This window comes from Crotalus tigris, unplaced genomic scaffold (assembly GCF_016545835.1).
Source record: "Crotalus tigris isolate CLP2741 ecotype Arizona unplaced genomic scaffold, ASM1654583v1 scf7180000018525.42219311030:4301911, whole genome shotgun sequence".
Lineage (NCBI taxonomy): Eukaryota > Metazoa > Chordata > Lepidosauria > Squamata > Viperidae > Crotalus > Crotalus tigris.
The window spans coordinates 1,960,271-1,985,195 of NW_024097057.1; the positions used below are offsets into that span (position 1 = coordinate 1,960,271).

Sequence of the window (24,925 nt, forward strand, 5' to 3'; positions counted from 1 at the left end):
GGCGCCACCGGTACAGCCAGCCGGGCAGGGAGAAGGGCGGCGGCAGGAAACGCTTCCTCGCCGCCGGCGGTCAGAGGGGCGGGCGGAGGGGCGGGGCCGCCGCTGGAGGTCTTCGCGGGTCCCCGCCCTGGAAGGCGGGCGACTGCGGCGGGGTCGCGGGAAGACCCGCCCGGGGGCCGCGGCCGGAGGGGGCTCCGGCTCGCCAATCCCAGGTTGGCGCAGCTGACCCGCCCGCCCTTCTCCCCTCCGGCGCAGCCCCGCCTGCCCGCCCGCCCGGGAAGGGCGCCACAGACCCGCCGCCGCCGCCGCCGCCGCCGTCGCACCATGGCCGAGCCGGCCGCGCCGCCGGAGGCGCCGTGCGCCGTGCAGTGCCGCCTGCAGTACCTGGAGGACGCGGACCCCTTCTGCTGCGCCGCCTTCCCCGAGCCGCGTCGCCCGCCCGGCTTGCCCGTGGCCGAGGCGCTGCCGCTGGCCGCCCAGCTGCCCGCCTTCCTCCGCCTGCTAGGCGCGCCGCTGCGGGTGAGCGCCTCCGGGGTCGGCGGGAGCTCGGGGCGGGGAACGGGTCGCCGCGCGGGAAGGTAGCCCGGGAGTTGCCGCTCCCAGACATCCCCGGCGCCCCCGCTGCCCCAGCGCAGCGCCTCCCGGTGCCCTGGGCCAAGCGCGCCCCCGACCCTAGCATGCCAAAGGGAGGCCAGCCGTGGAGCCCCGGCCTGGCTTGGGCGATGCCGGCCGCTCGGGAACTGAGCCGGGCCGCCCTCTTCCCCGCTCTGGGGCGGCGGGGCTGCTGCTATTCCGGGCGCGAACCTGCTGAAAGGCTCGGGTGACGCGCTGCCCCTTCGGCGTCTGTTGCTAAAAACAGCCGGGCCCAAACAGGAAAGGCGCTTCCGCCGCGGGGCCGGCCGAGCGGCTGTTATCGCGGCCCGCCGGCTGTTGAGCGCTGCCGGCTGCAGAGGAAGAAATGTCGGGCCGCTGAGACGGGGACGGAGCCCCCAACGGCCTGCCCGAAGCTTCGGTAAAACGAGGGGAGGCTTGGGCAGGCCCCGGCGGGCAGCGGAGCCCTTGGCCAAACGCAGGCTGAGCAACCGCTGCTTCTCTGGCCTCACCAAAGGCGCCCGGTGGGGCTAATAAGGCAGGCGGAAAATCTCCAGGATCTGACAGGGCTGTGGCACACACCTGTTGCGTTGTAGTTTTCAGCTACCTGTAAAAGGTGAACCTGCGCATAAGAAGAGCAGAGCACACAGGTTTGGTTAGCCAGTCAGCTAGGCAGAGTTGGGCTGAGCTCCTAGTGGTCACATGGTCAACCATTCACCCTCTTTGAGCCCTTCCATTAATCTTGGATGCTGTCCATCTGACTTACTCACTGACATCCCTTCCAACTTTCCTCCAGCTTGCCAAGTGTAATTGTTTTCCTCCAAGTCCATCGTCCACTTCTAGCCCATCTTCGACATGCGTGAGCTTTTTCATGCTTGGTCCTCTCATGCTTGGTCCTCTCACCTTGGAGAGCAGCCAGGGCATTTGATGGAGGACCAATGGACTGCTTGGAGATCCCAGGTTGGTAGTAGCTGCCACAAAATGAGTAATATGGAAGCATCATATTGTCTTCCATTTGGTCATTCTTAGTGCCCCAATTTCTTAGCTGGCTTTTGGAGCCGGGTATTACACTGGAAAGATCATTGCTTTAGTCTGATCTCAGTTGCATTCAGATACTTCGGTCATTATTGAAACTTTGACAAAATATTTTATATAATCAAAACCGAATGTCCATTCTTTTTTTTTCTTTCTTTTTTTTTTTTTGCTTGACCTTGGAAGTCAGGCTGAATTGTCCCTTCTTGATGTCCAGGGGTTTCCATCTCTGACTTTCCTTGTCTGCCATAGGATTTATTCTGAAAACTCTTTTCGTGTTTGGAAGTTTGAGGTTTCCCTCCTTTTAAGGAACTTTTCCCCCAGTTCCCCAGCTTTTCTTTCACGTAAGGCAGGCAAAGTAAGCCTACTCCTTTCATTGCTCTTCCCTTCTTCACCAGTTGGGTGACTTGCTGACTCCTCTCCTGGTTGCTTACTTGATGCCAGGCTGCACCTGGTGCAGCCCTGTCTGAGTGGGCTGCCCTTCCCTCTTCCGATCGGCACAGGATCCACTTTGCCCCCTTTGGCCTTTTTTTTTTTTTTTGTGTGGCCAGACCAGCAGGTTCCTGGGGGCCACAGAGGCTTTTGGGGCTCCAGTAAGAACTGGGGGCAGACCCACCCTCCAGGTCTCTGGAGTCCTGTCTGAGCTGGGGGCTTCTCCCTGAGTCTGGAAGGGTACCAGCAAACTCCCGCCTTCCTATCTGCAGGCCCCCCTTTTTTTTTTCTTCAGTGCTGGGAGGAATTTCTCCTTCAAATCCTAGGGATGCTTTTCTGAAATGTAAAGGGGGTGAGCAGGAGGGAGCCGGGCTGGATCTGGGTGGGGGCTGAGATGTGGTCTCCCAGCTCCTCCTTCTGAGCAGCTCCACTTGGATGGGCAGGAGGCTCTCACCCACCGAGAGGGCATCTGATGGCCCGGGGTTGGTCTTGCGCCTGAACCAGTGGAGCTGAGGGCAGGATACGGCCCTGCCTCCAAAGGAGCCAGGGTTAGATGCCGATGCAGACACTGCCTTTGCCCGTGCTGGGAAAGGGGGCGGAAGGAATCCCAGAGCAGACGCTACATGCTTGGCTAACTTCTGGAAGTGCCTCTTTTGCAGCTGGAGGATTGTGCCTTGCAAGTGCTGCCTTCTGGACACTACTTGGACCTGGAACTTTCACTGTTGGAGCAGAAGGACGAGCTGGAGGTCTTCTACGAAGACATCAGGTGAATCCCTGCTGGGGATTTTGCCACCTTTTCCATGTGCAAACTTCCCTCCCCTGCGCCTCATGCCAGCGTATCTGGAGGTTTTAATCTGGAAGGACAAGTGCTCCCAATTTGGGAGTGTCAGAAGTTGCACTCGATGTGTGTGAGGCAACCAGGAGGATCCAAATACGATGTGCTTACCAGCTCATGAGCAGACTGGGTTCATCATGCGCGGTGCCCACACCTGCAGCTCCTTTTTCCTCACAGGCCCCAGTTGCTGGCTCAGGGGAAGACTGGCATTTGCCTGCCACCCTTCTATTTTTAGTTTGGTGGTTTATTGATCAAATTTTTAAACTGCCCATCTTCCTCACAGAGGGACTCTGGTAATGCACAAATAAAATAGTAAAATATAAAAACAGTGTTTAAAAATTTAAGAAGAGACAAGAATGAATTAAAAATCATGTTAAAATTAATTAAAAGGAGCGCTAGCCAGCCTCATGGCTGTGTGCTCCCCTGGGCTCCAGGCTGCAGAGCCTCGTTTTCTTTCAGGAGGGGGGGCTCCCTCACCTCTGGGGGGAGGATATCCTACCCAGTGGGGGCAAATGGCTGAGACGTCCCTCTTCCTGGACCCCCAGTCCAAATCCTTTGGCTGACGGGGTCTGCAACATGCCTCCCCTGCCTGAGCAGGTGAGATGTGCCGATGGGATGGGATGAAGCCAGTTCCATAGGTGGCCTGGCCCCAGACCGTCTGGGGCTTTATAGGTCACACCCAAAGCCTTGAATTGGACCTGGATGCAGGCCGGCATCCGCACAGCTGGTGCAGCAGAGAAGTTCCATGCCATGTTTTCTGGATGCTGCCTTTTATTTCGGCAGATGGCAAGCACTGCGAGGGAGGGGGGCAATCTTGAACCAGCCAGAGGTTCTTGGTCCTGACTGGGTCCAACTTGGTTTCCTCTTGTTGCAGCAAAGGGAGGCGGCCAATCCTGCTTCTGCGCACGCAGCTCTCGGTCCGAGTGCACGCCATCATCGGTGAGTCCTGCCTGGTCCTGGACTGTGGAAGGGCTGGGATTAGACCTGCTGTGATACCAGGTTTAGGGGTCGGATTATGTGACAGAGCCCCTAAGATGGGCAGAGTGATGATTCAGGTGGCTTTTCCCCCCCCCCATTTGGCTGCCTTTTAAGTCTCTATTGGGTATTGTTATTTTATGGTTTCATTCATAAATGCTTGATGAAAGGAAAGCAGTCTTCCTGCTGCTTTTGCTTTTGCCCTGGTATTGCCCTGCAAATTCTGTCCCTGAAAAGGGGTGGGGTGGGAGGTCTTCAGACAAAGGGCAGCTGTCAGCCACATCCCTTGATCTTAGGACTGGGGGCTCCTATGGGGCAGCTCCTCCCTCCCTCTTTCTCTGCTGCTTCCTCATGAGTCAGCCTTTGCAGGCCTGGCCTTCTGCTGCATCCTGTCTTGGGGGTGGGGACTCACAGGGCAAGTCCTGCATTTCCTGAGATGGGGGCTGCCGGGGCCCAGGCGCAGAGCAGCAGAAATGCTGAGGGACAGACCCGCATACCAGCCTTACTGGTCCCAGCAGTAGAGCGGATGGCCGAGCACAGGGACTAAAGGAGGGCTCAGCTGCTGCTTCTGCTGAGACTCTCTCAGAGCTGGAGAGCTGTGGTTGTTTTTAGCTTATTACCGTAGCTTTGGAATGTGCTATTGCAAGCCATGTTTGAAGTAACTAAATAAAGAATTTGAACAGTGAAAATGAATAACCGCCAGGTTGCTGGAGGAGACGAGAGGCATAAAGGGTGGCAGCAATTGTCTGCCTCTGGTGCCTGTGGGGAGCAGGGAGCCCCACAGGCCATTTGGCTTCTCCTGCCTGCCTTTTCCTTCCTGCTTCCTGGAAGCTGCATTTCCAGTGAGGCCAGCCCTCCCCCCATTGCTTTGCTGCACCGGCTGGGGCTGGGGGCCCTTCTGGAGAGGCCAAGCCAGGCGCATTTCAGTGACAGAGGAGGAGGAACTGGAAGAGGCTCGGCCATTCTTCTTTGGGCAGGAGTTCCTCAAAAGCAGCTCCTTCGGGGACAGGGCTGGGCTGCACAGGCCACAATCACAAGCTATTCTCCAAAGCCCCTGAAGGCAGGACAAGAAGCAACGGATGGAAACTAATCAAGAGGAGAAACAACCTAGGAACTAAGAAGAAATTTTCTGACAGAACAATTAACCAGTGGAACAACCTGCCTCCGGAAGTTGTGAATGCTACAACACTGGAAGTTTTTAAGAAGAGATTGAACAACCATTTGTCTGAAATGATATAAGGTTTCCTGCCTGAGCAGGGGGTTGGGCTAGAAGACCTCCAGTGTCCCTTCCAGCTCTATTCTATTCTATTCTATTTCTATTTCTATTTCTATTCCATTCCATTCCATTCCATTCTGCTGCTCTGCTCAAATAAGTTACCTAAGACTTCTTTAATGACCTCCTTAACTTAAGTGACCTTTGAGGAACAATAAAGGGGTCCCTCTATCCATCAGTCTTGAAGGATGAAGTGTCCAGGGCGTCGTCTCAGTCTCAGCTTACGAATCATCCACATGCAAACAATTAAACTTGGAGCTTGGTTGACTTGACTTGGGGTAGAAATTCTCCAAAATGGCTGAATGCCTCAAATGGTGCTCGCTATGTCCCTGTTAACTTAAAGTCAACTTTAGTTTTTGCCTGGTCTCCTTGTATTTTCAAGGGGGAGCCCTGCAGAAATCAGCTGAAGACAAGCTGGGTCTCCTGGTTGGGGAAATGCTGGACTTGCAGCTGACTCTTTGGAGGGAGGGACCCCATGATCAGGCCGCAAGGAGAAGAGCTGGGGTCTTTCCCCCTGTGGTACCCCTGGTCAGGGATTCCTGTGACTGTGGCACGAGATGTTGGGGGTGGTTGGGTGTATGAGCGAGAGGAGCCCCATTCCTGAGGCTGACCCATCGGTCTTCCCCAGAGAAGCTGTACCGTTCCAAGGGTCCGGAGCTGAGGCGTTCCCTCTTCTCCCTCAAGCAGCTTTTCCAGGTGAGGCTCTGCGGCCGGACTCCCTGCCTGCTCCTCTCCCAGAGGCTGGCTGGCCCTTAGCCGGGGAAGCCAAGGGACAGGGCAGCCTGGCCCAGTGGAGAGAGTGCTTTGGGGGGCCTTGGTTTGCCCTAGCCTCAGGGGAGCCTTTCAGGCTCTGCGTTTCGGCTGCAGGATGACAAGGACCTGGTGCCCGAGTTTGTGAACTCCGAAGGACTGACGTGTCTCGTCTCAGTGGGAGCAGAAGCTGACCAGAACTACCAGAATTACATCCTGCGGGGTGAGTCTGACTGAGCAGCTGGTCCAGGGGTCGACCAAGCCAGGGAGGAGAGGGAGTGCTTCCCTGTGTGCCCCGGGCGTCCCTCCCCCTCTTTCCACCTCACTGCCTCCCATGCTCTTGGGGGGAGGGCAGGATCCTGGCTAAATTGGGGAAAGGGGCTCAGACGGCCTTAGGAGAGAGGAGGGGGTGTCCCTGCAGTTCTCTTTCACCAATGTCTCTCTCGATTGCCCCCTGGTGGAGAATGAGTAAACAACCAGCCACTTGGGAGGGGGGAAGAGCCTCAGTCTGGTGGGGGGGTCGCTCTGCTTTTTCTGCGTCCCGTTCTGCGAAAGGCTGCTGCCATTTTCAATGCCTCCGTGGCATGTGGCCCCTCCTGCTCTCCACCACACCCTTTTTTGGGTGCAGCAACAAAGCGCAGAAGAGCCAAGGTAGACTTTAGGTGCCTGGTTGCGCAGAAGAGGGGACCACCCAGTCAGTTCCCCCCTCCCCGCAGTGGTTCCCCTCCTCTCCGCCAAGCTGGGGTAGTCGTCTCTGTGCATTTGCAGAAATCAGGGCTGCACTCCGTGGCCAGTGAGGGGCTCAGCCCCACGCAGAGTCTCTGCCTCGCAGAGCCGAAGCCCCCGAGGTTTTCAAATTTGCTTTGAGAATTAGCCTTTTTTTCACTTGGATGCGCACGTCTATCAGAGGGGATAAAAAGGCACCAGGAAGCGGACGGGTGGGTTTTCCAAAGGAGGGGTCCGGCCGCATGTTCTGCAGAAGTCCTCCCCCCAGCAGGGGATGCACAGCAGTTGAACAGCCTAGTCCAGCCCCCTCCTCCCCCAAGTGCTGCTGGAGCCCCCATGGGGCCACTCTTCTTCCTTCCTTGCAGCTCTCAGCCAGATCATGCTCTTTGTGGATGGAATGATGGGGGTGATCCAGCACCCAGAGACCGTGAGGTGGCTCTACACCCTGACGGGCAGCCCGGTGAGTGAATATCCTCCCTGCCGGCAGAGGCCATTCGGGATGCCCTTATCCGTCTCATTAATGCCCTTGTTTACTACTGGGTTCAAATCCTCCGTGTTCTCTTGGATCTCCTCATGTGGTCCCCTCCACTGTAGCTCTGAGAGGTGAACTGGGCAAAGAGAGAATGGTGGCAGAGCTCCTCCTCTCTGCTGTCTGAGTGACTGGAAAGCCAGAGTCGCACCTCCACTGCTGTGACCGGGCTTAACGAGGGTGGGCAGGCCCTTCAGCTGGCAGGGGACCTTTCCTGTGAAAGGACATTGGGGAGCAAGGACATCTCCTCCACATCTTACCTCCACCAAGGACATCCCTGGCCTAGGTGGTCCTCAGGATCATGCAGCCTTTGGGCCTTGAGAGCCTCCAGACAGAATCCCAACTCAGAGAGAGCAGTCCGTAGAAGAGGGCCTCCTTCTGGAAAGGGGTCAGAGGAGTGAGCTCAAAGAAGACATCGGGGAAAGGTCTCTTCACCTGCTGGAAGTGGTGGGCATTTATCCCTCCTGCTCACCCCAGGAATGGGCGCAGTTGGCATGCTTGAAGATTCCCCTACAAGAGAAGGCTGGCTCTCTCGGCACACGCAGTTTCCCTCTCCTTCCTGTAGTACCGCCTTGTGGTGAAGACGGCCCTGAAGTTGCTCCTGGTCTTTGTGGAGTTCACAGAGTCCAATGCCCACCTGCTGATCCAGGCTGTGGTGACTGTGGAGCAGGGCAGAGGTGAGCCCAGCTGCAGGTGGCCGAGTTGAGTAGAGCCTGGTGCCTCCTGGTTGCTCCTTGGAAAGAGTGCCACCTTCTATTCTCATCAAGCAAGCCATTTTTGGTGGCCTCCAAGGACCGGGAGGTGCAGGCTGTCCTTCTGTGGGAGAAAAAGAGGGCCCTTGCATGTCTCTTGGAACTGGAGAAGTTCTGCCTAAGCGGCAACGAAACCACAGAACCATCTTCTGCCAGTCCCTCTGTTCCTTACTTGCTGCCTTTCAGGGGGGGTTCCGTGGTCTCGCCTTGTGGCCATCCTGGAGCAGAAGAGCGGGGCTGATACTGAGCTCCAGGTGTTTGCAATGACACTCATCAACAAGGTGAGGGTGGGCAGAGCGGGCAGGAACAGCCTCCCGAGGTGGGCGGCTGTTTGGCCGGCTAATGGTTGTGTCCTGTTGGGGCTTGCAGACGTTGGCTGCCCTCCCTGACCAGGACTCCTTCTACGACGTGACAGATTGTCTGGAGCAGCAGGGCATGGAGCAGCTCATCCAGGCGCACCTGGCCAGCAAGGGCACGGACCCGGACCTGAGGCAGCAACTTGCCCTCTATGAGGTGGGGGCCCGCAGAGGGAGGCCCTTGGCAAGAGTCACTCCACCACCTGCCTGCGCCTGCTTGCTTGCTGACCTGCTCTCTGATCCACAGAATGCCCTGAAGGAGGAGGATGAGCCGGAAGAGCCTCTGCCGGGCACCCGTGCCAAGGAGCGGCGGAGAGGGGACGAGGGCCGGCAGGGGGCCCGGCGCTCTTTCCTCGCTGCTGAAGCCCAGGAGGAGAACAAAGGTGTTCCTGCTGCTGCAGACACCTTTCCCAACCCTCAGGAGACTCTGGACCTGGAGGGAGGCAGCTGTGAGCAGCTGTGAGTTGGGCGTGGGGCACGGGTGAGGGGGTTCACTCCATCTGTTTGGGCCACTGGACTCCCGTCCTGCATGTCTTCCCAAAACTGCCAGGCTGGCCGGTGGAGCCACCAATTTGTCTCTTGTAGGGGCCAGAAAGCCCCTGCTAAGCCTCCCCGGCAAGTGACCGATCAGCTGCAGCTCTCCCCTCTCCCTTCCAGGCCCAGCCCGAGCGCCTCCTGCATACAGCTCTCTGTGCTGCTGGCCCCCGTGGAAGGACCACAGCTGGCTGGCCTGGGCGAGAGGAGCGTTTTCAAGTAGGTCCCAGCTGGGTGGTCAAGAGGACTGTGGAGGACGCCTCTGTGCGTTGGGGAGAGGGGAGGTTTGCTCGGAGCAGCCTTCCTGGGTGTTTCCTGGGCAGGGACCCATCTCTGCCATTAGCACTGGAGTTTTCCTTGTCAGCAGATGGCTGGTTCAGGGTGTGTGTGTGGGGGGGGGGGATGCACTGAGCCCCTCTCCCTAAGCTTGCTGTTCTCAAGCAGATGGTGCTGTGGCAGCCTTGGCCTCCAGCTGCAGGTTGGTAGCACAGCCCCAGGCAGGAGAGGCTCAGCTCTTGCAGCTGGCAGAGTAGGGCCACCGCTGGCTCATCTGATGAGGCACCCAGTGCCCCCACAAACCCTTTCTGATACTGGGGGGAGGAGAGGGTCCCCCCCTTGCCAGGACCCTGGACAGGGGAGAAGGCCCCGAGGGCTGGGGAGGATGGCGTGTGATGCACAGAGGCGGCCCCAGCGTCAGCTGCCCCCTTCCCAGCCACTGCTCTGCGTCTTTCAGACTGCTCCCCTCTTCTCCGGGCAAGCAGCGCCAGAGGCTGTGCCCGTAGGACCTGCAGGGTGGGTTGAGGAGCAGGTGGCAGGTGGGTCTGCTCTCTTTCTAGCTGCTCTGAGCTTCTCAGCTTTCTTGCTCTCTCCAGCGCCTGCCGGCTTAAATGCTATTTCCTCTTCCAGACTTCATGAAACTGCCTCTGCTTGGTAAGTGATGGCCTGTGTGTGGTGTGCAGTGGTATAAGTCAGTGAGGGCTTGCGTGTCATGGCTGCCTCTGCTTGGTAAGCAATGGCCTGGGTGTGGTGGGTGGGTGGCGGCGTTGAGCTGCTCTCCCTGCCAGCAGTGCCAGTTTCTTGGCAGGAAATTCCCTGGTTGAGCTTTGGGGGATGCTTGTCGCTCAGCTGCCCCCTCGGGCTGCCAGGAGCCGGAGACAGCTGCTTGGCAGGGCTGGCATCCTAGGGCCATCAGCTTCCATTCCTCAGGTGGGCAGGGGTTCCCCGTGCCCCCTCCATGCCACAAGGGGGCACCTCTGCTTTTATCTGGGGAGACCTCCATTCCCGCTTTGGGTCACCTTTGTTGCAGAATCCAAGTGGTCTGGTACCTTGGCCTGACGGCCACGGGGACTGCAATTCTTTCCAGAAAGCGCCCCTGCATGTCTCTCTTGCCTTCAGGGCTGGCTTGGCCGAGCTTATGGCACAGTGTGGAGGGGCTCTCGGCCCACTGCCATTAACTCCCTTTTTCTCCCAGGCAAGAGGAAGCCCCCCCGGTATGTGGGGACAAGCCCATTCTGAGGCACTTTGAGTAAGTACAGAGTGGCGTGGGCACCCTGGCCAGGCTGAGGATCCGGATGGAGCTGGATCTTGCCTGCCGATCCTTCCCCTGATCCCGGATCCTGGAAGAAGGGCTTGGCTGGGATCCGTTTCCAGCTCACATTTTGTTAATATTGCCACTTGCTTGTCTGAGCCCCCCCTCCACACACACACACCTGGGTGCAGCTGAAAAGCTCCCCTCTCTGTGTACACAGAAATAGTCCCCTGGGAGACCTGGGCAGTTTCTGTTGCTTTTCTTGAAGCTGGATTCAGGCGTGCCTAGAAAACAGACTTCCTTCCAGGTAGTCTGGCTTAAAGCGAGAGCTTTAAGCCAAGACCGCTTGGCCTGTGGCCTTGTGCAGAGGGCTCTGCAAATAGGCCGCTGACTGGCCACATGGGAGGTTGCTGGTCATCCAGTGCTTACTTAGGGAGGATGACCTGCTAAGTCACAGATGTATATAAAGTTGAAAGCTTTGCTCTGATTCTGAAACCCACATTGCACTTTGTTCGGGAGCGGTTCTTGGAGGGCTGTTACAGAGCTCCTCCTCTCCCCCTGTGCCTGGGCTGCACATGGGCCATTTGCTCAGCATCTTCCCTCCTGTCTCAAATCCTGCCCACCTGCACACTCCCCAACAATCTGATAAATGCCCCTTGCCTCTTAATTTAAAAAAAAAACATCTGAAAAATAGTACCTTAACAAACCGAGATTGAAACTCATGTTTAAAGTGAAAGAAAGCAGTCGATCCCTTTTCAATCCCTTTCTTGCACACCTTTTCATGAAACTCGGTTAAAGAAAACGGGGAGTATTTTGCTTTGGTGCACTTAGTTGCACCCATCTAGAGTCCCGGGCGGTAGCCGCCCCTGAGTTTAGCCTCCTCTAAGTCCTGAGCCAGAAGGTGGGTTCAACTTCAGATGATTCGTTTTCTGGATTTCAGTGGAGTTGGGAATCCAAGACTAAAATAAATTCCCTGCCCCTTATACCCAGCCATGGGGTATAAGCAGTGGTTTCTCCAAGTTCATGCAATAGTGCTGATATTAAAACACCCGGCTTTGCGTGTTGTGCACACATTGATTGTTCATAGAGCAAACCGGGGGCGTGAGGTGGTGAGGTGAGGTGCACCTGTTTAATGTACGGCTCGGTGCTACCCCAGGCAGTGTCTTCAGGGGAGAGACCGAGATGGGTGAGGCCTAGCACGGCCCGACAGGGCCTCTAGCGCAGTTATGCATATTGTATGACTGATAAATAAGTAAACTGGGCACTTCTGGAGAAAGAGAAGTCAGCTGCCTAGTTCTAGCTTATCTCAGGGGAAGGGAAGCAGCCCAGATCTCGTCTTCCAGTGGGTCTTGGGGATGTGAGGCTCCCATCTGGCTTAGCGATTCATTATTCTGGTGCAAAGATGTGAGGGGATGCAGGTGATGGAGAGATTTGGCTGGCACAGCAGGTGCGTTTCAGAACCAGAGCATGAAAAGGGGAGCCCTGAGTGAGGCTGCCAGGCAGGGCTGGGGGAACAGCCGTGTGCAAGTGCTCTTGCATGCGCGTAGCCACGGGCTCCGTCCCAGTACCTCTTCCCTTCAGGAATCAAGACCATGGAGGGCGCATGCTGGGCGGGGCTGACTGAGGAGCAGGTGGGCTTTGGGCATGGTTGCCCTGCGAAGGGCCAGGCCAGGTTTGTCGTGCCCGGAGGCCAGTCTGAGGTGACCAAGACGGACGAAGGTCAGAAGGTGAATGGCCTGAGGCGAGGTTGCTTGCCTTTGGGAGGTGTCCGAGCTCCCTTTCTCTTCTCTAGGCAGAGTTGGAGAAGAGAAGGGCTGCACTTGGGAGGGGGACCCTGCAAAGCTGCCCAGGAAAGGCAAGAGGATGGGTCTTTTGCTGCTCTCCATCTCCCCATTGGTGCTGCGGCATCCAGTGCGAGGCAGGTGCGAGGCAGGTGCCAGCCTCTGCATCACAAGAAAGAGGAAGGCCTTTGAGGAAGACCCCCTCTTCAGGGGACCCTTGCTCACCTCAGGCTGGGATGAAATGCGGAGAGCCTTTCTGAGCAGCCTGGCCAAGTGGCCTCCCCTCCAGCTGGTCTGTGGTGCTTTGTCCGTTCTTTGTGCCTGGAGGCAGAGGGGCAAGGAGGGCCTTCTCTCCTTCCCTGGCATTCCCCACTCATGGCCTTAGACCCAGAAGTTGTCAGACTGAGCCTCTCCAGGACTTTCCAGACGTCTCTGATAGGTCATCCACCAGCATCTTTGAGGCCTGAAGCCCTGGTGAAAGAGAATTCAACCCTCGGGGCTGTCGGTTTGATCGGTCCTCTTTACAAAGGAAGGAATGGCTGTCAATCCTCAGGAGAGGACCAAGGGTAGATGATGAGATCTGGGCAGGACAGGAAACCCGAAAATCAGCTGGAGCCACCCGATGGCCATGACTGTACCCGGGACTTGATCCACGAACCTGGCACACGTCAGGGCACTATCCGTCGCCCACCCGTGTGTCTTCAAGTGGGACACTGGAGCAGACCAGCTTTGCGTCATCCTCTGGGTGCCTCACCTGTGGGAGGACACTCAGCTGTCCTTGCATGAGGGTGAGCAAGACATCTGGATTCCCTAAGACAGAAATTATATCCGAAACATCTGTCAGATCCTTGATACTCTTTTCTGTGTCTTAGCTTACAGCTTAATTGTTACTGGTAACCTTTATGGGTAACATTTATTGTATTAAGGCCAGCTATGTGTTTTCATATTATCATAAAGTTGGAAGGAACAACAAAGGTTATCTAGTCCAGTCCCCTGCTGAATGCAAGATACACTGCAGCATCTCTGACAGTGACCATTTTCCGTTCGTTTGAAAATAAATATCCCAGGAGAGCCCACCATATCAGTAGCCGTCTGTTCCACTGCTGGACAACTTGTGGATTCAGGAAGTTCTCCTGATGTCCAGGATGGACCTCATTCCTCGCAGCTTTCATGAGTTTGTCATTGTCTTTATGCCCATAACTGGACATAGGATTTCCTGAAATCTGGATATAGCATTCCTGATCACGATCCCTAGGTGGCATTTGCTTTTTTCCACAGCTACAAGATGCTGCTGGCTTCTGTTTAACTTGGGATCCCCAAAGACATTCGGACCCCTTTTACCTGTACTCCTTTCAAGACAGATCTCCCCCATCCTGGTCTTGTGCCTTAGGTTTCTCCTCCCCAGAAGGAGAATTTTAAATTTTTCCCATTCTATCCTATCAATTTCACCAAGCCTGTCTGGATCTTTTTGAACCTTTAAACATCACTCTCCTCTACAGGGTTACCTGCTTTGTACCCTGTGCAGACTTTGAGGTCTTGATTCTCTCATCCAGGTCACTGATAACCAGAAGCCTTTGATGCGCTGGGTAAGGATTCCTTCCCAGCAGAGGTCATGAATGAAGGCTTTTTTGATGCTGTGACATAACTTCAGGAGTCACAGACATGCTTTAAACCTGTGTTGGTCTAAGTGGCTGCAAGAGGGAAATTCCTCTGCCTGGGGATGGCTTGGCCTTAGCTTGGCCTTGAAGTTACAAGACCCCCCAGAAATGGCCATCTCTTGGAAAAACAGAGGAGTCTCGCTCCTCCAAAGAGCCCTGTAGGTAGCATCTGCCTTTGGAGGGTGTTCCTGGGTCCGTGCAAGCGTTGTACATTTTCGCAGAAAGGCGGAGGGGCTGGCAGGGTTGGCCGGTCCTCTCTTGCTCGGCGACTGCATATGTGACTGGCAGGAGAACTCATGATTGGCACCGTCTGCTGGACACAATGGTGACGGCATCCCCAATTCAGTGGTGTGGAGTTTCCTCTTCTCTTGCAGAGCCCGCTTTCTAGAAAACCTGGTTGCCTCCCAGAAAGAGAAGATCAGCGCCATCAGCCGTGGGCGAGCAGAAGTTCTTGGTGAAGCTGTTTCCAGCACTGAGCAAGCGGCCCCAGGTAGCGTAGTGGGTGCGGGAAGAGCTTGTCCTTTCTTGGTTCTGTTCTCTTCTGTGTGGCCTTTCCCCCTCTAAGCGCCCCTTTCTGCTGTAGGGAGGTGGAGTGAAGGACAAGATGGAAACACCAAATGGAAAGAGCCCAGCTCAGAGCCTGGTTTGGATCATGAGGCAGGCAGGGAAAGCACCTCCTCCAAGGATGCCTCTCCAAGCCACCCCTTCAACACTTCCTGTGTCGTGGGCCCAGATCCAGAATGTGCCCCCTGTGGCATCAGTGGGGCTCTCAAGAGCAGAAAACTTATGCTTGACATACTGTTCACTAATAAGAGCCCACCAGGCCTGGAGAGGACGTTGCTCTTTGCGAGAGATCAAGGCACGGAAGAGAAGGGGAAGATTCCGCACCAGGAAGAGGAGGGCCAGGAGAGGATGGGGCAACAGATTGACTCTCAGGCCCTCCCCTTGCAAAGCCAGTTCAGTGTGGAAGCTGAAACCAGCCTGAAGAGTCTGGAAAGGACCCAAGTGACGGGGGGTCCACCGGGGCCTCGTTCTCAACCTCTGAAGATCCAGGATCTTGACTTTTCAGACCTGTGTGAGGAAGAGGATTTTGATGTACAAGAAGCAAAGGTGGCCGAGACAGCCTTGCCCCACATGGCTTTGGGAGCCGGTGAGGGCCTGGCTCCTCCCCTGATTCCTGGTTGTGCTCCACCTCCTCCGGCTCCTCCTCCCCCAGCTGGCATACCTGGTCCCCCTCCTCCCCCCCCATTCAGCAGCCCCTTTCCTGGGGGAAAAGCCAGCTCCCCTGCCAAGAAAAAGAAGACCGTCAAGCTCTTCTGGAGCGAGCTGAAAGACATAGATGGCCCTGCCAGGGAAAGTTGGTTTGGGCAGGCTACTCTGTGGGCCTCCCTGGAGAAGGTCGAGGTTGACTCTGCCAAGTTGGAACATCTCTTTGAGTCCCGGGCAAAGGAGATTCCGAGTTCCAAGGTAAGTTGCGGTATGAGGCTGCAGCTTGGCGTATCAATGCTCTTCTCTGGCTGGAAGAAAACATAGAACGTAGAATAACAGAGTTGGAAGGGATCTTGGAGGTCTTCCAGTCCAACCCCCTGCTAGTTAATTGTTCTCACTGTCAGAAACCTCTCCCTAGTTCTAGGTTGGATTTCTCCTTGAAAATTTTCCATTCATTGCTTGTTTTGCCTCCTGGTGCTTTGGAAAATAGGTTGACTCCCCCGCTTCTCTATGACAGTCCCTCAAATATTGGAAGACTGTACCATGTTGCCCCAATATTTATTTTGTTAGACTAGACCTATCTTGCTGGATAGTGCCCAATGCTCAAGTGCATCAAGAACCTTCTGAATCTTGAGCCTATCTTCTAAAATGTTAGCTATTCCCCCTAGCTTGGTGTCATCTGCAAATTGGGTGAGTTCCCTTTCTCTCCCCCTAATCTAGATCATTTATGAAAATGTTGAAGAGTACTGGGGCTAAGGCAGAACCTTGAGAACAGCAGCTGTCCTGAGATCACTTTCTGGCTTGGCGTTGTGGGCTGCTCCTTATCTTCAACCTGGCCGTGCCATTGGTTCAAAATACAAGAGCAAAAGAAACTGCTCTGCCCCCCCATCCCTGCCCAGCACAGCAGCTTCCCACCAGCCCTTGGGATCACGGCTCAGGGGGGTTCTGGGTAGAGATGCTTTCAAATCTTTTGGCCACTATGCTTTTGAGCTGTAGGTGGACCAGGCCTCTTCTGGTGCAGCTGGTCCTTGTTTGGGTCAGGCCATGGAAAGATTTCTTTCTCTTGTTCTGGGCATTTGAGCATAAATGGTGGGGTGGATAAAGGAGTAGAGCAGCTGCAGCAGAGGATGACTTATGCCTCAGCCTGGCAGATGCTTCCCTTTGAGACTTCAGGGCCTTCCTTTTCCTGGGCTAAGTGCAGCTCTGCATCCTTAGGAGCTTCCAAATTTCTTGGCTTATAATGGTGCAGTTTACAAAATGTTATCTGGGTTCTCTTTCTTATCAAAACAAATACGGGCAAAGACACCTCTAGATTCTGTGTTTAATCTGTTCCAATGCTGCTGTTCCCCTTTCAGAAAGCTGTGGACGGAAGGAAGCTGGTCGTGGTCCTGGATCCCAAGAGGAGCAATGCCATCAATATTGGCTTGACGGTGTTGCCTCCCATCCATGTCATCAAGGCGGCCATTCTCAGCTTCGATGAGTTTGCAATCAATAAGGAAGGGATTGAGGTGAGAAGGGATTTCCTGGGGTACCTTCGGATGGGTGTCCTCAGTGCTTCAGAAAGCTTTCTGTGCAGGAGAACGTCAGGAGATTCCGAGGGATCCGAAGGAGGTTTTGACTAACCTTGTTCCCTCTGACTTTTTTTTTAAACCAGAAAATATTGACCATGGTTCCCACAGAGGAGGAGAAGCAGAAGATCCAGGAGGCCCAACTGGCAAACCCGAATCTCCCTCTGGGGTCAGCCGAGCAATTCCTGCTCACGCTCTCCTCCATTGCAGAGCTCCCAGCTCGCCTCCAGTTGTGGGCTTTCAAGCTGGACTACGAAGCCCTGGAGAAGGTACTTGTGCCGGGCATGGATTGACCAGGAGGAAAGGGGTGCACAGCTGGATTTCAGGGTGACTCTCCCTGGTAGCTTGCAAGAAGAATCTGCTGGCTAGCAAAGAAGGGCAAATCTGGGTGTCGTTTTGGCAACCGAGCATTCCTATTAATACAAGGCACATGCGGCATTGCTGTCTGCCATGATTGGTAGGCTTGGGGATGGGGGTGTCACTCCACGCCTTGAGTGTCTGGCCAGATGGTTCTCTTCTGAATTTTCCCTCTCCTTCCTTTTTCAGTGTTTCCCATTCTGTGAGGGTTTTGTTACCTTTTTATTTTATTGATCACATTTATTTGCTGCCCATCCTGAGGTTCAGACAACTCTGAGCGGAACCTGCTTTGTTTTCTTCTCTCCAGGAAATTGTAGAGCCCCTCTTCGATCTGAAGCTGGGCATGGAGCAGCTAACCAAAAACCAGACCTTCAGGCGTATTCTGGCTACCCTTCTGGCCATGGGCAACCTCCTGAATGGCTCCCAGGTGAAGCACGACATGGCTGCCTTTTAGGAGAGTCTCGTGCCTGGTGTCAGATCTGCCCCAGTCTGATCTCCTAGCAAAGTAAAACTCTCTTGCCCATTTGTTCCCCCTCCGTTCCCTGATTGATGGCAGAACGCCAGCAAGATGCCACCAAGCCGAAGGTGGTGGATGGGACACCTGGCCCTGCCCAAGGCCAAGGCGTTCGATCAGAATGTATTTGGAGATGACCAAAGCAAGCTTTTACCTGCCTTCTTCCCTGTCTGTCCTAGTGTATTCTCTGGGATTGGGGGCTGGTTTCCAAGATGGGACGTTAAGCCAAAGCCTGCCCACATGTCCCTCCTCTAGCCTGCTCCTGAGAGTCCTTTTAAAAGCCCTTTAAGGCATCCCTGATCAAAATGGGATCTTCTGAAGGCCACTCGAGGCAGAATCTCTGCTCTTTGTGGACTATTTCTGGACTGGCTTCCCTCCACCACAGCAAGAAAGAACCTCTTCTCTTCCTTGCACTTACAGAGTCGAGGGTTTGAGCTCAGCTACCTGGCCAAAGTGTCAGAGGTAAAAGACACCGTCCACCGGCAAAGCCTCCTGTACCACCTGTGCCACTTTGTGGTAGTGGAGTTCCCAACCACCACAGACCTCTACTCAGAGATTGCTGCCCTCACTCGGTGTGCCAAGGTGAAGGGCCTTTCTTCCCCTCATTCTGCACCTGGGAGGCTGAGTTTGGGTGCTGAGGTCCCACTCAAATCCCACAGGGGCAGCACATCTACAGTGCTCATCTTGACTCCTCAGGTGGATTTTGAGGAGCTGGCAGAAAGTGTCCTGCAGCTGGAACGGCGATGCAAAGCCTCTTGGGAGCACCTGAAGGCCATTGCAAGACACGATTGCAAGCCAGCACTCAAGAACAAGCTGCTGGATTTTCTACAGGCCAGCACAGAGAAGATTGGCCTCCTTAAGATCATCCACCGGCGGGTGTTGAACAGGTCTGTGTCTCTAGATAGTCTGACTGCTGATGGTCGAGTAAGCTCGTTAAGAGGGGCCTCTATTGTGTGTATGGCTATAAAGAGAGCAGTTTCCCACAAGAGAATGGCAATGGGCCACTGAGAGATCACAGGCAGCCAAAAGAAGGCTGAGCTTCTTTTAAGCAGAACTGACCCTTGGATTGGCCACTTCACAGCAAGATGACAGCACTGGGTGGGGGCCTTCAATTCCAGCTGTGTCCGAGGCATTAAGGGCACGGACAACCAGGCCAGAGGGAATGAAGAAACTGAGGGCAAAGCTCCTCACAGTCTGCTTTTTCCCCATTTGCGGCCTGGACCGTGTGGAAGGCCGCAGACTATTTCCTGTTCTGGGAGATTATCCCAAAGGTGCTTTTTTCAAGAGGCAGCTGAATTTTCTTGTTTTTCTTTTGAAGACATTTCGCTTCTCATCCAAGAAGCTTCTTCAGCTCTGACTGGATGGTGGGTTATGGAAGGATTTATACTCCTTGCAGACACCCGGTCATTTGCCTTCCTTTAGAGAGTCGTTGAGGTCATCTGGAGGTTTATCTGTGTCCTCAGGGTCACCCAAGTAGTGCAAATGGGTGTGTAGCCTTCTTGGAATTGTTGAAAGGACTGTGTTGTAGATTGGAGATAGATGGTGTCATATCCCTCCCCCTCTGTTGAGAGGGGACTGTTCAGTCTTGACCTAGATGGCCTCTTTGACCCCTCTTTCAGAGAGGTCCTCTCTGTCCAAAATGTGGCCTTAATTTCTTCGAAAGAGCGGCCTTTGTCTTTTAAATGAAGGTGGACTGCTGAATCTTATCCTGATGTGTTAGTTCTCCTATGTTGTGCCCTGCGTTTGTGAAGTGGTTGTTTTGTTTCCCCAATGTACAGATCTGCACATGGCTCACTGCATTGTATGGCATCTACCACATTGCTTAATTTTTGACTGGGTGTTTTGTCTGGGTGCTGTCCTTGGATTTGACAAGCTTCTGCTTTAGTCTATCATGGGTTTGAAATGTGCACGTATGTTGTGTTGGGTGAAAATCCTAAGTTTTTCTGATATTCCTGCAACTTATGGAATGCCTAAGTTGCTTTGTTTATTGTTTTTTTCTTTGTCTGTTACAGAGGTGCTCCTGCTGGGTCCTTTGGGGGGATACTTTGAGAGTGTCTGGGATATACTCTCCGAGGTCTCGGAGATTCACTCTGGAAAGGGTTGGGTCTCCCGTGAAACTTCCAGACTGGAACATTTTGGGGGAAATGTATGCCCAAATCTTTCAGAAACAGGCGGTACAGTTTTGCACATCCCTGAGGTGAAATTATTCCACCCTTAAAGGCCTCCCATCCAGAAAACAGGCTCCCAAATGGCATTGCTAGAATTTCACCGAGTGGCTCAGTGTCTGGGTCCAAAGGAGAGTCTTGGAGTGCTTGCCTCGCCTGGTGCCCCCACAGGGATCTCCCCACCCTTGGATCTTGCAGCAGCTGGATAGATTCGGATCAGGGCTATGTCTGGATGGAAGCTGGGGCGCCCCCAGAAGAAAACTGGGGGAAGCCAAGGACATTGCCTCGAGGGCTGCATGGGGCCAGCAGAAGCAAGTGGCCTTATCAAGGAAGTCACGCTGCTTGCTCTGCCTTCTCAGGTGCTCAATTGGGACAAACTGCTGTCACCCCTCTCCCCCCCCCCGCTTTCTTTGGTGCATTTGTTCAATTTGCACCAAAATAAGCAATTCGTTTTCTTATTTTGCAGTAATTGCTCTTTTAATGTTAAGCTGCTAAATATCTAATTTAAAAAAGACCTTGATTATGCTTGAAAGCTGAAAAATGAGATGGGGATTTAGTCTATAGAATGGTGAGGGATTATTGTCCCTGGAGGAATTATTGCCCAAGAGCTGCAGTCTTCCTCTCCGAGGGGGGGGCAGCATTTTTGCTTTTCTGCTGATCCCTGCATCCTTCAGCCCCCTCTGAAGTGACCCCTCCAAAGGGGGCTGAAGGACGCATGGAGCAGCAGAAAAACAAAAATGCTGCCCCCCCCCCCCCCGGAGAGGAAGACTGGTCCAGGTTCAGCATCATTCAATCTTTTCGGGGTTCCCAGAGGTCCTTCCCAGGGAAGAGGATAGGTCGACATACCTGAGCAGTGCCAGCCGCAGTTTGCCTTGGAGGCCTCAGGCCTGTCTCTGCGGCAGTGCCACTCCGGCTCACGGATGCTCTCTCTCTCTCTCTCTCAAGGTTCCACTCCTTTCTCCTGTTTCTGGGCTACGACGCACACTCAGCACAGAACATGAGGGTTACCAGCTTCTGCCGGCTTTTGCGGGAGTTTGCTCTGGAGTACCATACCTGCCGAGAGCGTGTCCTGCAGCAGCAGAAGAAGCGGGCAGCCTGTCGGGAGAGGAACAAGACACGGGGCAGGATGATTACTGAGGTGAGCCATCCAAGGTTGCTCAAAAAGTTTTGTTTGAGTCTACACAAAAAGAGGTGATCCCTATATCCTCTCCCCTCCTGGTCCTCTGGGCTGGCCTTACGGTTGCCAAGAACAGAGGGAAGAGGAAGAACCACCATGAAGACATGGGACTTGCTTCCTTTGCACTCCCTTGGACATCTTCTCTCTTTGCAGATGGAGAAGTTTGCTGTGGCCAGCAAGACCGAAGACGGCTCAGCTCCTCCTGCTGTGTTGTCAGCCAGCCCGGAGCAAAAGGAAGAAGCCAGCCATAAAGACTTGACCAGCTTGCTTGTCTCCCCAGCAGAAAGCCCTGGCCACCGCTCTCGCGCCAGTAGAGGTAGGAACTAGCGCCTGGCACAAGATTCGGCCTCGGCATCCTCCTCAGCAGGGCTCCCTTTCTTGGGCTCTCTGGCAGCTGATAGCAATCTCTCCCCACACACACACACACACTTTCCCCTTCCAGCCCCTTCTGGATGCCTCCGGTTTCTCTCTCTCTCTGTAGCTCCCAGCATTGCTAAGGGTTCCCCTGTATTCACCTGCTGCCCTCCATCTCTTGTGGAGGTCTAATCCAGGTCAGTGCCCTGACCCTGCAGTGGCGACAGGCAGTGGGGGCCAGGTCTTCCTGCAGAGGCAAATTAAATGGTGCAAAAGGGGACGATGCACAAGGCAGCCAGCTGTAGATGCTGGTATTATCAGAGGGGAGAGAGCTGGTTCAACGCACCTCACACACACACCTGCAGAAACATGTCAGCAACTCCCTCCACCTCTCAGGAGTTTTCCCATTTAGGTGCTGGGAAGCAAAGTCCCGCTGGTGGGTCCACCCCCCAGGAGGAAGCTGCTGGCTCTCCTGAGGATGCTTCTGAGGAGATCATGAACCGCTTGGTCAAGTCTGTGACCCAGAGGTCTCCTGCACGCTCAGGCCCAGCGAAGGAGCGCCGGCGATCACGCGGGAACAGGAAGTCCTGTAAGTGTTGCCTGATCCGTCACTTTGGGGGAGTCACCAAGTGGCTTCTATGCACTCCCCCTTGGAGGGGGCGATTGATGTGGAAAAGAGGAGTGGGAGGAAAGGTCTCCCTGCCCCCCCTCCCCTCTCAAAGCAGGCCCCGCCAAGGCCGCTCCAGTCCTGCTGCCAAAGAGGGCCTCTGCGTCTCCCTGACCCCCCCTTTCTCCTTCCTTGCAGTGAGGCGGACCCTGAAGAGCGGCCTGAATGAGGAGCTGGTGCAGGCCTTGGGCCTGGCGTCCTCGGCCAGCGTGTCCGTGTGAGGAGCCCCCAAGGCCGTGCTGAGCGGGAAGAAGCAGGAGGGGGAACTGGAGAGGCTCTTCTCTTTGGGAGGCTGCCTCCCTTCACCAAGAGGGGTGGGGGGGGCAGATGCCCAGGCAGTCCCCTCCCCGCTGGGCAGAGTCCTGTTTGGCCCCTTGTGCCTTGAGGAGCAAGCTTCGCTTGGCCAGTGTGTTGGCCTGTGTGCTTGTGTGGATGCTCCTGCTCAGGGTTGGGGAGCTGAAGCCTCTGTTTCAGGTGTCTCCCCAGGGGGTGGGTGCTGTTCCCCTCCCCCCCAGCCATGTCCTGAAATGGGAAGGGTAGGCCTAGTGGAGAGAAGGCCGGAGAGATGGCCTCTTGGCACTCCAAAGTCCCAGAAGGAGCGGCTCTCTCTGCCCAGCCCCTCTGCTGCTGCTGCTGCTGCTGCTGCCTCCGCCCATGGGTGAGCCCCCGAGGGCTGCTTGGCCCTTCCTGGGGTTCAGTGTTAGAAATGAGAAGTAAAAGCTGTTCTTGCAAGTCTGGCAAAACAGTCGTGTTCCTCTTTTCCTACTGTCTGGGGGACTCCAGAGAAGAAGAGGCTGTGAGAGCTGAAGGGGGCTTTGCCTGCTTCTGGGGGGCCTTTCTCCGAGGGTCTTCAGGGTACCGGCTCTCAGGCCAGGCAGAGGAGCCAGCGCGGCACAGACTCTGCTCTGCAACAGACTCTGCCGTGGCCCAGGTCTCCGGAGCCAGTGGCACCCGTGGCATTTTGGAGAGGTTCAGGAAGACAGATTCTCCACAAATGCATACAATTGCTTGGGTGGAAAGGAGTGGAAAGCTGTCAGAGAAAATAAAAGACCTGAAATAAGAAAGGAAAGGGGGCTGTAAGGGTTCCCCCTCCTCGCTCCCTCTTTGCTCCGCTTGGTCTCGGTCAACCTCCTGGCTCAACCACCTGGGCCGGCTGACGTTTGTTCTTTAAGCTTCTCACATTCTGGTTCTGAGAAAGTCTCAATGAAAAGCCACTTTCTGCTCTTCCTCCTGACTTGTTCACCCTTCACATGTTGGTTTTGCCATTGGATTCCCAGGCGCTTAGCTCTCTCTGCCACCAAAGAGCCCCTGCGGTGCTGGGGGCCCCTCCGTGTTCGGCCTGCATTCATCGCACCTTCAGTCTGCAGTCTCTTGTGTTATTGTGTGTGTGCACACACACTTTTAAGGACCCGTTCCAACCCCATTCAACTTCACCCTTTGCTACCAAGGGAAGACATTTCATTATAAATTCATTATTTATTTTTTAACTTCCACCTCCCTGCAGTATAATGAAGTGGACCGAAGGACACAGAGCCACTTCTGCTTTGCCTTTTGGGGCAATGGTCCTCCTGCCACCACCATCTTTGCCAACATTGTGGGTCTTAACTCCCCCATCCATCTTCCTGTCTTCAGTAAACGTCCTTCAGGGATATATACATTCATCTTGTTTTTCACCATTTATGTATAAATTGTTCATTCCTTTTTGTCTATTAAATAAGGCTGCCTTGGTTGTTCATAATTAGTTTTTAAATCCATGTTCCTTGCTGCACCATACAGTCTGTCTGACATCATTTGGATTGTCAATTGACAATAGTTTGTCTGCATTCAAAAGTACACATATATATATGTGTGTCCCCAACGCAACAGAGGCATGAAATGTCACCGGTATTCCTGATACAGCTAACTGTAAATGCACGGAACAGCCAAAAGGGCACCACTCATTCCTGCTCAACTCTGAAGCGCTCATTAAGCATTCATTGGATTCATATGCATGCTTTACTTACACCACATACCACTATTGCTATATTCAGCAACCAGCCTTCAAATCCTTTCCTGCAAAAAAGTCCATAATTCAAAAGGAACTTCATTGCATGAGATGGGAACAGTTGAAGCTGTGGGAATCTGATGCAGCTTGGTACAAGTGGGCCATCTCTTTTGTCAGAAAGTCACAATATGTAATGCACCTCGGTTTCTGCAGGCTTCTCTGCTTGGCCTGTGTGCTTTACAGGGATGGCTGGTCCCACCCTAGGATGGGGTGGCTTATGTGGGTGTGGAGGTGATCTATTAATGAGTAACTGCTTGTGGCACTCTTGGCTTCAGGACTGGTGAAGTATTCCATAGCCAGTTCTCCCTGCTGCTCCTACCCAGCCCTACCATTGCCTTCCTTCCCCACAACTGCTTTCGTGCTGGGCAGCAGAGAGGCAGAGGCCCACCTGTCCTGGGCCCCTCACATCCCCCTCTTGCTCCCAGATGGGTCACAGGTGCCATTTGCCAGCAGAGGAGAAAGGCCCCTCAGTTACCCTGTGTTCAGGGTGGGCTGCAAGGGCGAACAGCCCACCAAAGGCAGGGGAGGGCTCCTCCTCCTCTCCTCCAAGAGATGGCGAAGCAGAGAGAGCCCAGGACTGGCCACTGTGCCTCTCGTCCTCAGGCCAGTGGCCTGAAACTTGCCCTGGAGGAATCTAAGGCTGGCCGTGAAGCATCCAGGCTGACGGATGGCTGAGGCCTTCCATCCAAGGTGGTTGAGGGCTTCCGGCTCCCTGGTTCTTTCCATGCAAGAGCTATTCATGCCTTTCACAAGCGTAGCAAAAGTGGGCAAATCCTGTTCCTCTTCGGTTCCATCATTTCTCCCCGGTGCTCCCACTGGCTTGGCTTGGCAGGGCCAGAGGACAAAAGCTCCCAGGCTTTAGGGGACCTAAAGCGTCAAAAAAGGAAATGCAGGTAAACGGAAAATGAACATCTGTTATATGATTTCAAAAGTCTGCTGGCCCTGGTTTGCTTGGTTTAGTTGCTGTCTGTATGCACGGCTGACCTCAGAGGAACATCAAGTGGGGGAGCCAAGGGGACCCCGTTGGAAAAGCAGGAGGCAAATATAACGCCAGAGCCACCCAAGGAGGAATCTGGCAGTCGTCACAAGGTTCAGCCCTTTCGAAAGGGGCTCTGGAT

General features: G+C 54.6%; 2 protein-coding genes across 6 annotated transcripts in view; one reads left to right on the forward strand and one right to left on the reverse strand.

Annotated features, from left to right (window-relative positions):
• Nucleotides 1-20,525, reverse strand: part of PLEKHG4 (pleckstrin homology and RhoGEF domain containing G4) — a 52,336-nt gene extending 31,811 nt beyond the window's left edge. The window contains exon 1 of one of the 2 annotated variants that reach the window (XM_039353571.1): nt 20,412-20,525. The gene's annotated coding sequence lies outside the window, so the exon portion shown is untranslated. The remainder of the gene's footprint in view (nt 1-20,411) is intronic. The other variant, XM_039353570.1, reaches the window with a different exon arrangement.
• Nucleotides 153-23,501, forward strand: FHOD1 (formin homology 2 domain containing 1). 4 transcript variants are annotated; one of them, XR_005557927.1, is made up of 24 exons: nt 153-519; nt 2,715-2,821; nt 3,765-3,829; nt 5,767-5,834; nt 6,006-6,111; nt 6,980-7,074; nt 7,709-7,820; nt 8,082-8,176; nt 8,265-8,408; nt 8,499-8,710; nt 8,909-9,004; nt 9,692-9,715; nt 10,257-10,310; nt 14,127-14,242; nt 14,336-15,219; nt 16,317-16,469; nt 16,616-16,798; nt 17,194-17,313; nt 17,821-17,982; nt 18,097-18,287; nt 20,511-20,703; nt 20,896-21,058; nt 21,493-21,685; nt 21,902-23,501. XR_005557927.1 is itself a non-coding variant. In XM_039353577.1 (24 exons), exons 1-24 carry the CDS (start codon nt 325-327, stop codon nt 21,982-21,984), a joined length of 3,798 nt encoding a protein of 1,265 aa, XP_039209511.1. In that variant the 5' UTR covers nt 153-324; the 3' UTR covers nt 21,985-23,501. The 4 variants fall into 4 exon arrangements, 3 of the variants coding, with proteins under 3 accessions (XP_039209511.1, XP_039209513.1, XP_039209512.1); XM_039353577.1 differs by having other exon boundaries at nt 21,509-21,685; XM_039353579.1 differs by lacking the exon at nt 8,082-8,176 and having other exon boundaries at nt 8,311-8,408; nt 21,509-21,685.
• Nucleotides 23,502-24,925: the final 1,424 nt, after the last annotated feature.